The sequence below is a fragment of the Syngnathus scovelli genome, chromosome 15, assembly GCF_024217435.2.
Source record: "Syngnathus scovelli strain Florida chromosome 15, RoL_Ssco_1.2, whole genome shotgun sequence".
In the NCBI taxonomy this organism is placed as follows: Eukaryota; Metazoa; Chordata; class Actinopteri; order Syngnathiformes; family Syngnathidae; genus Syngnathus; species Syngnathus scovelli.
This window is the reverse complement of record NC_090861.1, coordinates 3,888,586-3,900,329: the sequence shown is the minus strand read 5'-3', so window position 1 is coordinate 3,900,329 and position 11,744 is coordinate 3,888,586. Positions and strand designations below refer to the sequence as shown.

Below are 11,744 nucleotides of genomic sequence, written 5' to 3'. Positions count from 1 at the left end.
CAACCCAAGTCCTGCACAGAATTGAAAATCACAACATGAGCTTTGAAAAAGACCACAAAGCGCTAAAGGGCGCAGCGTTGAATCCGAAAGCCACTGATGATGTCATCGCTCGTGGACATCAAGCTTCTCTACAGGCACCCCTTGCTGGTCGTCACATGTAAGGCACTTCTGACATTCTTCTATGATTGACTATGTGCGTGGAGAGGCGCTGCGCTGCCATGCTACGCTAACGTTCTACGCTAAGGTTTGGTCAAGCAATTTGGCACGTGTCGTTGGTGGTGACGATGATGAAGGAAGCGCTGATGTTGTGCTTTTCTGCTACGTCGCCGTGAGGAAGACGTTGCCTCTCCGATTAGCTCTCAACACGTCTCTCCCAGGATCCTATGCAGGTCTGAGGGCAGGACAAGCCCCTCTTCGTGGCGACTCTCGTTCCTCACCAACCTGATGCCAGCACATACACATTTATGCCACGTACGCACACAGTGGACTGAGCGTGCGCGTAAGAAGCTACTGACCACATTCCATTTTCATCCCGGCGTAGCAGCTGGATGACATCGCCGCACGTGAAGATGATGTCATCGTGGCTCGACACGGTGCTGGCTACCAGGACTCGATAGCGACCCGCTACCTGCGGCGCCGCAAACGGGAACAGCTAGTCAGCCGGTTAGCAAAGAATGTCGGGTGTCACGAGGTCTCACCAGCGTCGGGGGTCGGTCCTCTTCCCCTGCGTTGACCTCTTCTTCCGAATCGGACATGTCTGAGCCGTCCGTGGCGCCCCAGTCCTCCAAGCCGTCGCAGATGGCCGCCGAGTGTGCAGATGCTGACCAGGCTGCAGGGGGGGAGGGGGGGGGGGGGGACGAAACATGACAAAGCTAGCTTTGATTCATGCCAGACAAAAAAGTATTCAATCTAAAGGAAGTTAGCATTCAGCTAGGGATGCGGCCGCAAGTGTACTCACCGCGTCGGGATGAGAATCCCAGAGGGTCCGAATGGGCGTGGCTGGTGTTCACAGACTCCTCCCATCTATTGGGGTGGGCGGGGCTGGAGGCGGAAGAGCTGCAAGTGACAAAAAAAACACTTAGCAAGCATACTACAAATTAAAAAAAACAAAAATAAATAAATTATAGAAAATGAAATATGAACATAAATATGGAAATAAAAAAACGTGTGCATGTGTGTGGGGCTCACCTGTCCGAGATGAGGCTGTCTGAAAGAAAGACCAAAGATCGCTCAGTCATTCCTCAAACATTAATTCCTGCATAATACATTTATTTTATTTTATTTTATTTTATTTTATTTTATTTTATTTTATTTTATTTTATTTTATTTTATTTTATTTTATTTTATTTTATTTTATTTTATTTGCACGCGTCATCTGTGCGTGGGTCGGGCTTTCCTGCTGTGTACGCATTGGCCACTTGGGGGCGGTGCGGTGCACACGAACCGACCACACAGCTGGAGGAGGGCCATATAAATGTTTGTCTCGAAGGCGACACGGAAGGAAAGACTGAAGAGTCACACGCTGCTTCAATGAAGGTAAGGGAGGACAAGTGAAAGTAGTAGTTTCATTTACCCATTCATGAATGGAGAAATGTCTCTCCATTCATCCCTCAAGTTACCTTTGTGCAGTTGACTGATGAGCTTTTGGATCTCTGTGAGCCAGGCGACCTTCACCTCCACGCTGGGAGCCTGTGCAGGCATGTCAGCATGTTAATTGCAAAATGGAAGTGTTTGGGGGGTGTTATGTTTGTTGTCCCCAAATTACAGAAGGGGCGATTGTGCAAAGTTGTGATTGTTGTATTTTCCACAATTTGAGTGGCTCGTGTTTGGATTATTAGGCAGTTTTCTATCGCTCAAGGAACGGATGAAGGACTCCTGGTTGACGCTGAACTCTTTACCTGCAGGATGTAGACTTCCTGGCTTCCTCTGTGGCACACTTCAAACTTCTTGGGGTCTCCTTTCACCGTTTCTGTTACGCTCACTGAATTCATCTGAGCGCAGATGCAAGAAACAAAAAATATGGAAGGAATGAAATGAGATGATCTGCTCCTCTATTTACAGGAGAGATGGGCAAACATCAAATGACATTTTTGGAATGACATCATTTTTTTCTTGTTGAATGCGTCAAAATAATGTGTGTGTGTGTGCTGTACGTACACCGAGGCAGGACTTGAAGCTGTAGACGGGCGAGCCTTGGCGGTCGTCGCGGCGTTTGCAGCACACCAGTGCTCGTTCGTAGAGGAAGACGTGGCGCTGGGCACCTTTGAAGCGGGCCAGCTCCCGCATGCGCGCCGCCGCCCTCTTGTGGCTGCTCCACACGCTGAAGCTGCCCTGGAGAACCACGCGGCCCAGCAGGCCCAACTCGCCCTGCCACGCCCACCATCGGTCAGCATGCGCATTGACAGCTCTCGATGAGGCGTGACAGACGGCCACCTGGTATCCAATGATGGCGGTCTGGTGCATGGAGTCGTTGACGGACTTGAGTAGGTCGAGCATGCAGTCCAGCGCCTCCTGCAGTTGCGAGCGGTACTGCGGCTCTGTGCAGTGTTTGAGAAGCTCCTGCGTGGAGGCACACGGGCGACAGGCGTGTGAGGCGTGTTTGCCGGCCGCCATGCTGCGTCAGTGCTTGCAATGGGAACCTTGAGGATCAGCTGGTACTTGGTGAGACGCTGGATGGGTTTCAGGAGGTACGAGTCCAGAGGCAGCTTGTGCTCCAGCTTCTTCTGGCATTCCTGCGCCCAGAAAACGTTACATCATTGCTCCTCTGGGAACGCACACAGATACACATCAAGGCACACACCTGGAAGAAGGCGGAGTCACAGCACTCTTTCCATAACGACTCGGAGCGTGGCTTGTTCTGGCAGTAATGCTCGTACATCTGGAACTTCGCTTTCTGCGGACGCATGCATACACACGTATGTAAGGCTGATTTGACTTGTGGCACAGAAGGACGTCGTGGTCATCGCTCTCACCCGCCGCAGGAAACACTGGCCGACCTGCTCCGGAGTGCTCAGGCAGCGCTGGAGGTCCTGCAGGAAGGTTCTGGAAGCACAAGACATGTGTTGACCAAGGCCAAGCAGGCAGAGGTGGTTTGGGCCTTGAAGGTACCTGCTGTGAAATTGGTAGATTTCTGGCATGTTTCCAAAAAGGACGTCCTGGTGACCACGGAGAGGCGGTGGCAGATGATGACACACGGACGGGTCCTCCATCTCGGCTCGGTAGCCCTGAAGGGCACCACCACACGCAAGAATAAGAAAGGCCATCAGCACGGACGGGAACCAAAAGAGGATGTAAAACTCTGTGAGCTCACCAGAAGAACGGCCAGGAGCTGGTCCACGTAAATCTTCTCAGTGGAGATGAGCTCCTTCATGATGTGGCTGTGGAGTTCAAAATTTGGGTTAGGACGCCGCCACCTTTGAGGTTTGCCGACACCACATTTCAGTCAGTCACCTACGCACCTTGTCACTTGCTCCACCCCTTCTTCCGCCTCAGAGTCGCTGGTGGGGGCGGAGCCGTACAGAGAGCTGCGGTTGCCTTGGTAGTCGTGCATCACTTCGATCTATTCACACAAAAGAATCCAGATGGTCGCATCGATTTGTTTCCATCAACCACCAAACATCTCTAATACACACCTTTCGTTGGTCGCCGCTCCGCCTGGAGGCCCTCTTTCCAGGAAGAATATCAAAGGAGAACCTGGCGTTGAGAAGGTTGAAGTCCACACCTAGAGACAGAACCAAATTTACAGCAGAACATTTTATTTTGATTCTGATGGAAACCAGATGAAGGGGCCTTACTGTGTTTGGGCGAGAAGAGCGGTGCCTTGGCTCCTTGCTGCACCGTCGCTTCCACTTCAGGCCGTGGCGCCACCGGCTGGATGGGTCTGACCCTCACGTCGGTCGTCTTGCGAAGATACCGCTCCCGGTTTTGGATCATGGTCCGCACGGATGACAGCTTGTCGGCCACCATGGAGATCTGACACTGGGCAATAATGTCATGTGATCAGACGCAGGACAGGCGGCAGGCTCGTTTGCAATCGGTAACTCGTGATAGGTTAATCTGACAATGGAAGCCCCCAAACCACCTGCCCTCGGCCACCCAGCCACCCAGCCACTGACCTAGGAAGGCCGCTAGGGGGCGCTACCTGCAGCTGAGGCGTGAGAATGGCCTCAAACTCCAGACTGAGGACGTCTCGTTTATGGTCCGCCACGTCTGGCGCCCTCTCTTGGTGGCAGCTGAGGCACCGCAGGGCTTCCTGAGCCCCCTCGCGGCTCTGGAAGCGCTCCGCCGTCTGACTGGCCAGCAGGTACGCGCCCTCGTCACACCAGCGCAGAGCCTGCATGGAAACACACAAAAACAGGCATGCGCACACGTTCGGTGTGTGTGTTGCACAAAACAATACACACACACTTACGTGGTCCAGCCGTACGAGCAAGTCTCTCGCTCGTGTCAGCGTTGCGCGTTTGCCGCGGAGGCCCCCGCTGATGACATCACAGTGATGACGCAACTCATTGCAGCGCTGCATGATGAGGGCCAACGCGTAATGATGGCAAGCGGCCAGCTGGTGGCCCTGTAAAGTCAGGACCTGAGCACGGGACATCACCTCCTGACCACACACACGAAAACTCGGTGTGAGTATGCACACATGTGCGTTCCTGCACGGACTCTTGAGACCTGTGCACGTTGCTCCAGAGCGTGCAGATCTTTGATGAGTTGCTCAGTGTGCAGCAACGTGTGGCCCACGGCGGGGATGGCCTTCTCCTCGGCTGACATCTTCTCCAGCTCCTCCTCCATCTGCGCACCCACACGCAGGTTGTAGCGGACGGGTATGGGGGGGTTACACGGACACGCACACCTGCTGGAAGTTGCGCTCATAAAGCAGCAGCTGATGGTACTGTTGCATCTTCAGGTGGTGTTTCTCAAAGAAGCCGTCAAAGGCATCCTCCATGTCACGCAGCTGAGACAGCAGCCTGTGCACAGATTTGTTCCAACGTCAGACTTTTCTCGTGTTTGTTGTCAGGTGAGTGCGCTGACCTTTGAACCGTGTCCAAGTCTGACTGGATATCTTCGCGGTCTTCTGCCGAATCCTTCTTGGAGGCTTGCAGCGTCTCCAGATTGTCCAGCAGGAGGCGTCCTTCCTTCAGCACCCCGACAATGTCCTCCTACAAGGCAAGGCAACAGAAGTAATGACAAGCGCACGAGCCCGCCAGAAGCGCCGCACGCACACCTTCATGTGTCGGTAGCGCTGCGTGTGCGAGCGGAGCAGGAAGTCGATGGCGTTGGCCTCGTCCGGAAGTTCGCTGTCCGACAACTCGGAGCCGAAGCCTTGCAGAAGGTGAGCCACCTCCTTTACCGTCACGGCGAACGTCTCGATGGCCTGCACCCACCCCATCCACACACACACATCCGTTAGCATAGGCCATGTCACGCTACGCTAACATGCTAAGAAACAGTGAGCCAACAGCCAATCCAATCCAAATCCCTCAAAAGTAGGTTTGTTCTCTGACATGCTAACGTGCTAACGTGCTGACATGCGTTGACTTACCGAGCGCAGAACGATCCAGTCGCTTTGACGGCGCTCGGCTCCGCCGCACGCCTCCGAGGTCAGGCGGTTGTCGTCGATGTAGCGAAGCAGGTCGCCCACCGAACGCAGCATCACCACCTGAGACATCACAAGTCTTTGACGTCATGGCGTCGGCTCAGGCGCCGATTGTGCCGACTTTGGGTTACCGGCATCTTGAACAGGAAGTCATCCTGGCTGAAGCGGAAGCCCAGGTCGGTGCTGGAGGATGGGCTGGGGGTGGAACTTAGCGTAGAGGGGTGGAGGACCAACACCAAATGCAGGTTGCCCGGAAATGATGTCTGAGGAGGATGAGCATCGGTTGTCATGGCAACAGCTTTGAGGTCATTTAGATAGGGTGTCACTTTAAACTTGACTTCCCCTTAATTAAACAGAAAAGATCATCAGTCTGCTTTAAGGAGGGATGATAACGCACAACTGGAGCCGCATCATGTGACTCAGTCAGCAGTGTTCCTCTACGCACGCGCGTACTTTCTCAAGGTGACGCGCACCTGAGTGTGTGTGCGTGTGTTGCAGCATCAGCATCCTCCACAACCTCTTGCATCCGCCAGCGCCTTCACACACAAACACAAACTCGCACACAAACACGCAGACCGGAGCTTACCGCGGCGCGACGCAGACGCGGGAAGCCCCACTGCGGCTTGGACTCAGCCATTAGTGCCACTCGGTTGTGGGATGTTTTCCGGAAGTCAGCAACTCTGCAGTGGGACTCGACGAGGACGAGCAAATGTGTGCGCGCGTGAATCTTCCCCGCAGTATCCGAACGGAACGGAACGGGAGGGGAGGGAAGTGCTCAGGCCTCTGCGGCAGGGACACACCTGACCTGACCACGTCCGCCTGATGTCACACATGACGTCACTCTGACGTCACTTTACACGTTAGTCAAGAAAATGCTACAAGCTGTCAGCCCGAGACAAATCCACTAGATGGCGCTGCAGGGCTTCTTTTGTCAAGTGGTTCCACCCAATTAATTAATCTGGATTTAGTTACGTATTGAAGTCGATGTATGGGCTATTTATAACTTTAGTGCAACCATGGAAAAACGGAAAGGAGCAAATTCACCACCATTTATTTTCAAGGTGGAAACACATGTGGAAATTTCCTCCGACCACTAGAGAGCACAATATGTGTCTTACTAGTAGAAAGCGTGTGATACCATCGAGAGAAACAAAATATTGATTATGACGTAGCGGTTTCTGGCTTCATGATTGGCTGAGAAGTGAAGATAAATGCCTGAAGTATCCTAGGAAAAAAGATTTTGCAGCCCGGTGTGATAGTTTTTTATTGGGGGAAAAAGTGTGTTTGTTGTTTTGTGTTTCAAGTTTCTTTGAATCCTGCCTGAGGACTACAGTTGACCATCAAAAGTAATCCTGGAGGACCACATGTTCTACAGCGGCCTGTCACAAAAGAGGAGACGAATTTGCTATGGAAAGACACCCAGTGAGCTTTACGCCTTCAACACTACTTGTTGGTATTTTTGTCGCGACAGCTCCCAAGAGATTACAAATAAATCTTGGGTTATATCTTGGCGTTTAATCCCTGGCACGTTCCAGAGACCAACTGGAAAAAAAAAAAAAAAAGGCTTAGCTCCACGCGGAGAGTCCTCAATGTGCACGCGCAAACCAGATTTAGATTTAGGAGCTCCGAGAATGTCCACGCTGATCCGAGCTACAAATAACATGGACTTGATTTGGCCTCTCATCACGTAAACATTTCCAAGAAGGCATCACCATAAATTGAGGGCACAGCATCCCGCCCCCGTCACAACAACAACAAAAGTTTTCCAGGAGTGTCTTAATTCCCATTCTTTTATTTTGAGACTGGAGAAGGTTAATCAAATAACCTAATATGCAAACCGGATAAAAAGACATCAAAGATGATGATAAATGTTTTAAAAACAAAAATAAACTGGTGGCAATTCTGCAATGTTTTGGGTTCAGCTCAGTCGGCCCATTTTAAAGTTTAACAAAAATTTGGGGCAAAAGCTTTTGTTTGTCACATGAACAATTAAATTGTAAGAAATTTTGGGTTGTTTGGAACCTGCAGGGTCAACAAGATGACAACTGGAGGCAGTAGGCAGGTTGCATACACGCGTCTTGGACTATTTTCAACCCTTTTGTGCTCCAAAAGCGCTTGATTGGATTTTGTCATCGCTAAGCCTCAAGGCTGCCCCCACCCACGTACCTGGACCTTCTTTAAAAGGGCCTCCGCCTCTGTTGCAGCTCACACACACCTGCTGGCGCTCGCCCTTCCCACAAGTGTCCATCGCCAAGCGCAGGTAAGGCCCGCCCGCCCACCCGCTCCTTCCCTTGGCTTGTGTGACGTTCAATGTGGGTCGTATTGATGCTCACTTGTGTCTTGTGTCTTGATGAATGCTTTTTGAGGAGCCATGTTTTCATTGTTTTTGTGGAAACCGATCGAGAATATGGGAAAAAAAATACTTCCAATGTAATTGGAATGGCCTTGAATGATTTTACCATTCCAGTAGTTTGACAGAGTTCACGAGCGTGCAGTGTTTCTAATAATTTGATAATTTGTCTTAAATCCAGTGCACAAATTAATTTTTCAACCGGACCTCATTAGATAATGCAAAGTCCAGATTGAGCTCTTGATAAAATATATTGCTTGAATATGTATGAGACGTGGCGTGTTGCGCAATCAAGTCCGAAGTGATTAGCAGTTACAACACGTTCTATAATCCCATTCATCGGAGAACTATCAAAATCTTTCGACTCGATTATCAGGTTAATCGCGGCTGGATTGTGACACATAAATTGGAATATGGTGGAAAATGTTTTTTCACTGGTTCAATTAAAGAGATGGCTAAGCAAGATGAAACTACGACTTGTTTGGGCAATCCCCCCTCTGCCCTGTGGAGGTCATTCAAATCAAGCAAGTGAGAAGACTTTGTAGCCTTCTGAGGATTTAGTTGGCCGTTAATACCCAATAGATCCAGTTAGTGCTCCAGGAATAGTTACGGCATCCTCATCTTCAATCACGCCGCCGGCCTAATCCCGCGGGCTGGGATTAACCTTTGCCGACACTGCCCGAGATGGACGCGATCTTCACTAACAATCACATTAAGATGCTCTTTCCTTGTCTTCCTCAGAACCCTTTGAGAAGTTTCCAGACATGGCAAAGTAAGTTGCACACATGCAAGACAGCACAAACGATTATTCTTTTCTATGATTATGGTGACGCTTGCTAGCACCGGCCCACCTTCCAATATCTCAGTCACAAACACGCAAAAGGTCAAACACTCACCTAAGGTGACCGCTCAATCCGCAGGCACACGATCGGCCTCGACATTAGTCTCTCGCTCATCCGACCGAGCGCTTCCTCGCTCCCTCTCTCATCCAATGTACGAGGAAGCGTTTCCTAACCCCTTTCACGTCCAATCACACTTTTGGCCTTGTGCAGAGTTTTCAAGAAGACGAGCGGCAACGGCGGCCTCACGCTCTACCTGGGAAAGCGAGACTACGTGGACCACATCGAGAATGTGGAAAGACTCGGTGAGTGCCTGTGCATGTGCGCACACGTGTGTGTGTGTGTGTGCCGTCAAGTGACTTATACAAAAATGTCTCATGCAGATGGCGTTGTCAAGTTGGACCCAACAAACTTTGGAAGCAGAAAAGGTGAAGCTGCAGGATTTTTGAAAATTGATGACTACAGCTTGCTAACATTCCAGTTCGCTAACATGCTAACACAGTACTACCCATGCCCGCCCGTCAGTGTTTGTGCAGCTGGCGTGCGCCTTCCGCTACGGCAGCGATGACCTGGACGTGATGGGCTTGTGCTTCCGCAAGGATATCTGGATCCACATCGAGCAGCTCTTCCCAGACGACCACAAGCCGGCGCTCTCCGAAATGCACGAAACGCTCCTCAAGAAGGCCGGCAATGACGCCCGCCCCTTCAGCTTTGAAGTACTGCTGCCCCATCATAAGCGTTGATGCTACTAATGCTACCGGCTAACGTTTTCACGTTTGTGTGCAGATTCCCACCAACCTTCCGTGTTCCGTGTCGCTCCAACCGGGCCCTGACGACAAGGGGAAGGTATGCCACAGGAAAAAGGAATGATAAAGAATTATTCAAAAAAGACAGGGAAAATGTAGAGAAGAGAAAAAGAGATAATTAACCGCCGCATAAATGCTAACTAGCTTTAGCACTATGTTAGCAGGGCCATTCTTTCGATGGCGGGAGAATATATTACAGTTTGGACGCGTGTATGTGTGTTTCAGGCTTGCGGCGTGGACTTTGAGGTCAAGGCCTTCCTGGCCAACGATAAGTGCAACCCAGACGAGAAGATTGAGAAGAAGTGAGTTGGGTGCGCGTTCGTTTGTCTTGCGGGATCGTCGTGATGCCGAGCGTGCGTGTCGCTCGCAGGGACACGGCGCGCCTCATCGTCCGCAAAATCCAGTTCGCGCCATCTCAGGTGGGCGCCGGGCCCAAGGCGGAGATCTGCAAGAGCTTCATGATGTCAGACAAGCCCGTGCACCTTGAGATTTCCCTGGACAAGGACGTACGTATGCGCTCCTGCCGCAACCACAACAGCAATGGCCGTTTAGGCCCCGAAATGATCTTTGTGGATGTGCTGCAGCTCTACTTCCATGGCGAGAACATTCCCATCAAGTTTAAGATCAACAATGAGAGCAACAAAACCGTCAAGAAAATTCAGATCTCAGGTGGGTGTCCCAGCTTGCTACCTGGCTCCAGGTTACTCAAGGTCACTCTTCCTCGCAGTGGACCAGACCACCGACATCGTCCTCTACTCCGCCGACAAGTACACCAAGTGCGTCTTCTCCAAGGAGTTCGGGTAGGTGGCGCTGTCACGCACCAAGCCACACTGCATGTCGGGTGGCGCCGCCTGACGCACGGTCCGCTTTGTTTGGCAGCGAGACGGTGGAGGCGGGCGGCACCTTGGAGAACACGCTGAACATCGTGCCGCTGCTGACAGACAACAAGGAGAAGCGAGGCTTGGCGCTGGATGGCCGCCTCAAGGACGAGGACACCAACCTGGCCTCCACCACCATGTAAGAAGATATTTCCATGGGCAGTTTTGTATGGAAGCTGGCTGGAGTTGAGTGTTTCTCACGTTGCCAATGTTTGGACTGAATATTTTCAGGTTGCGACAGGGTATTGACAAGGAGGTGCTGGGAATTCTGGTGTCCTACAAGCTCAAAGTCAACCTGATGGTGGCTGGAGGAGGGTGAGTGTCGGTCTGCTCGATTGGGCCGCCACAAGGATTGTGTGAAGTGATTTGTGAAGTTTTTCTGTGTTGTGTTCCGCAGCCTGCTGGGAGGACTCACTTCCAGGTGAACATCACTTCCTACCACGTGACTGCTCAACTTCCTTCCCAAGCCTTATCTGGAGTTGACTTTTTTTTTCCTTTCCTTGACAGCGACGTGACCGCCGAGGTGCCGCTGATGCTCATGCACCCCAAACCTGAAGGTGATGTCTTAAACCAACCCTAAACCAAGCTGTATTTCTTTAGTGTTGTACCATGAAAAAAATATATTTATATTTGCAAACATTTGAGGTCGTAATTGGGAAATGTATCACTCATTGTTGCTTTTCCTCTTTTCTGGTCGTCAGAGTAAAGGCTGTGCACATATGTAAGTATGTTTGTGTGTACTCCTCATCCTAAAAAAAAATGATCCAGTGTCGCCACGGCAACACACGCTTCTGATTAGTGCAGCTCAGCAGTTTCACGTCCCATAGATGATGTCATGTGACATCACGTTTTTAATATTTTAATATTTTTACCTGCTATGAGTGCTGTTTTTATAGTGACGTGTGACGTGGCATGATTAATGTATAATGAAATATTGTCGTTATTAGCGACAACGTCAAGCTGGAGCTGGACTGATGGTACAGAAATCCAGACGGGAAGTGATGAAGATGGCAACGTAAAACTGAGGAAAACAACCACTTCAATGCACACGTAGAACTGCACACGCACACACACGTATTGTTTCTGCTTGGTCTTATCCAATAAACATTTTAAGATGTCATACATGTGACCTTTTGTGTTTCATCTCTCCAAAGCACCATATTGACAGCCTCTGAAATGTGCTATTGTGTACTTTTCGGATGATTGTGGGAGTTTTTTTTGGGAAATATGTATGAGTTTGGTTATATATATGTATATTTTTATTGTTGGTTTTTA

At 50.6% G+C, this 11,744-nt stretch overlaps 2 protein-coding genes across 2 annotated transcripts; one reads left to right on the top strand and one right to left on the bottom strand.

Moving 5' to 3' along the window:
- Window positions 1-359: 359 nt before the first annotated feature.
- LOC125982601 (proto-oncogene DBL) lies at window positions 360-5,230 on the bottom strand. The gene is made up of 23 exons (XM_049743427.1): window positions 5,225-5,230; window positions 5,032-5,159; window positions 4,853-4,967; window positions 4,672-4,791; window positions 4,412-4,603; window positions 4,142-4,333; window positions 3,795-3,978; window positions 3,633-3,721; window positions 3,459-3,559; window positions 3,311-3,377; window positions 3,109-3,224; window positions 2,973-3,042; window positions 2,801-2,893; window positions 2,640-2,732; window positions 2,434-2,559; window positions 2,158-2,367; window positions 1,899-1,991; window positions 1,620-1,689; window positions 1,189-1,207; window positions 959-1,056; window positions 699-829; window positions 516-628; window positions 360-441 (listed from the first exon to the last, which is right to left on the bottom strand). The coding sequence occupies exons 1-23, from the start codon at window positions 5,228-5,230 to the stop codon at window positions 360-362; spliced, it is 2,508 nt and encodes an 835-aa protein (XP_049599384.1).
- A 25-nt stretch (window positions 5,231-5,255) lies between these two features.
- Window positions 5,256-11,591, top strand: arr3a (arrestin 3a, retinal (X-arrestin)). The gene is made up of 17 exons (XM_049742881.1): window positions 5,256-5,332; window positions 7,801-7,856; window positions 8,688-8,718; window positions 8,999-9,090; window positions 9,169-9,213; window positions 9,311-9,501; window positions 9,572-9,631; window positions 9,817-9,893; window positions 9,962-10,097; window positions 10,176-10,260; window positions 10,319-10,391; window positions 10,471-10,608; window positions 10,701-10,784; window positions 10,867-10,890; window positions 10,977-11,026; window positions 11,171-11,190; window positions 11,417-11,591. Exons 1-16 carry the CDS (start codon window positions 5,271-5,273, stop codon window positions 11,173-11,175), a joined length of 1,209 nt encoding a protein of 402 aa, XP_049598838.1. The 5' UTR covers window positions 5,256-5,270; the 3' UTR covers window positions 11,176-11,190; window positions 11,417-11,591.
- The last annotated feature ends 153 nt before the right edge of the window (window positions 11,592-11,744 follow it).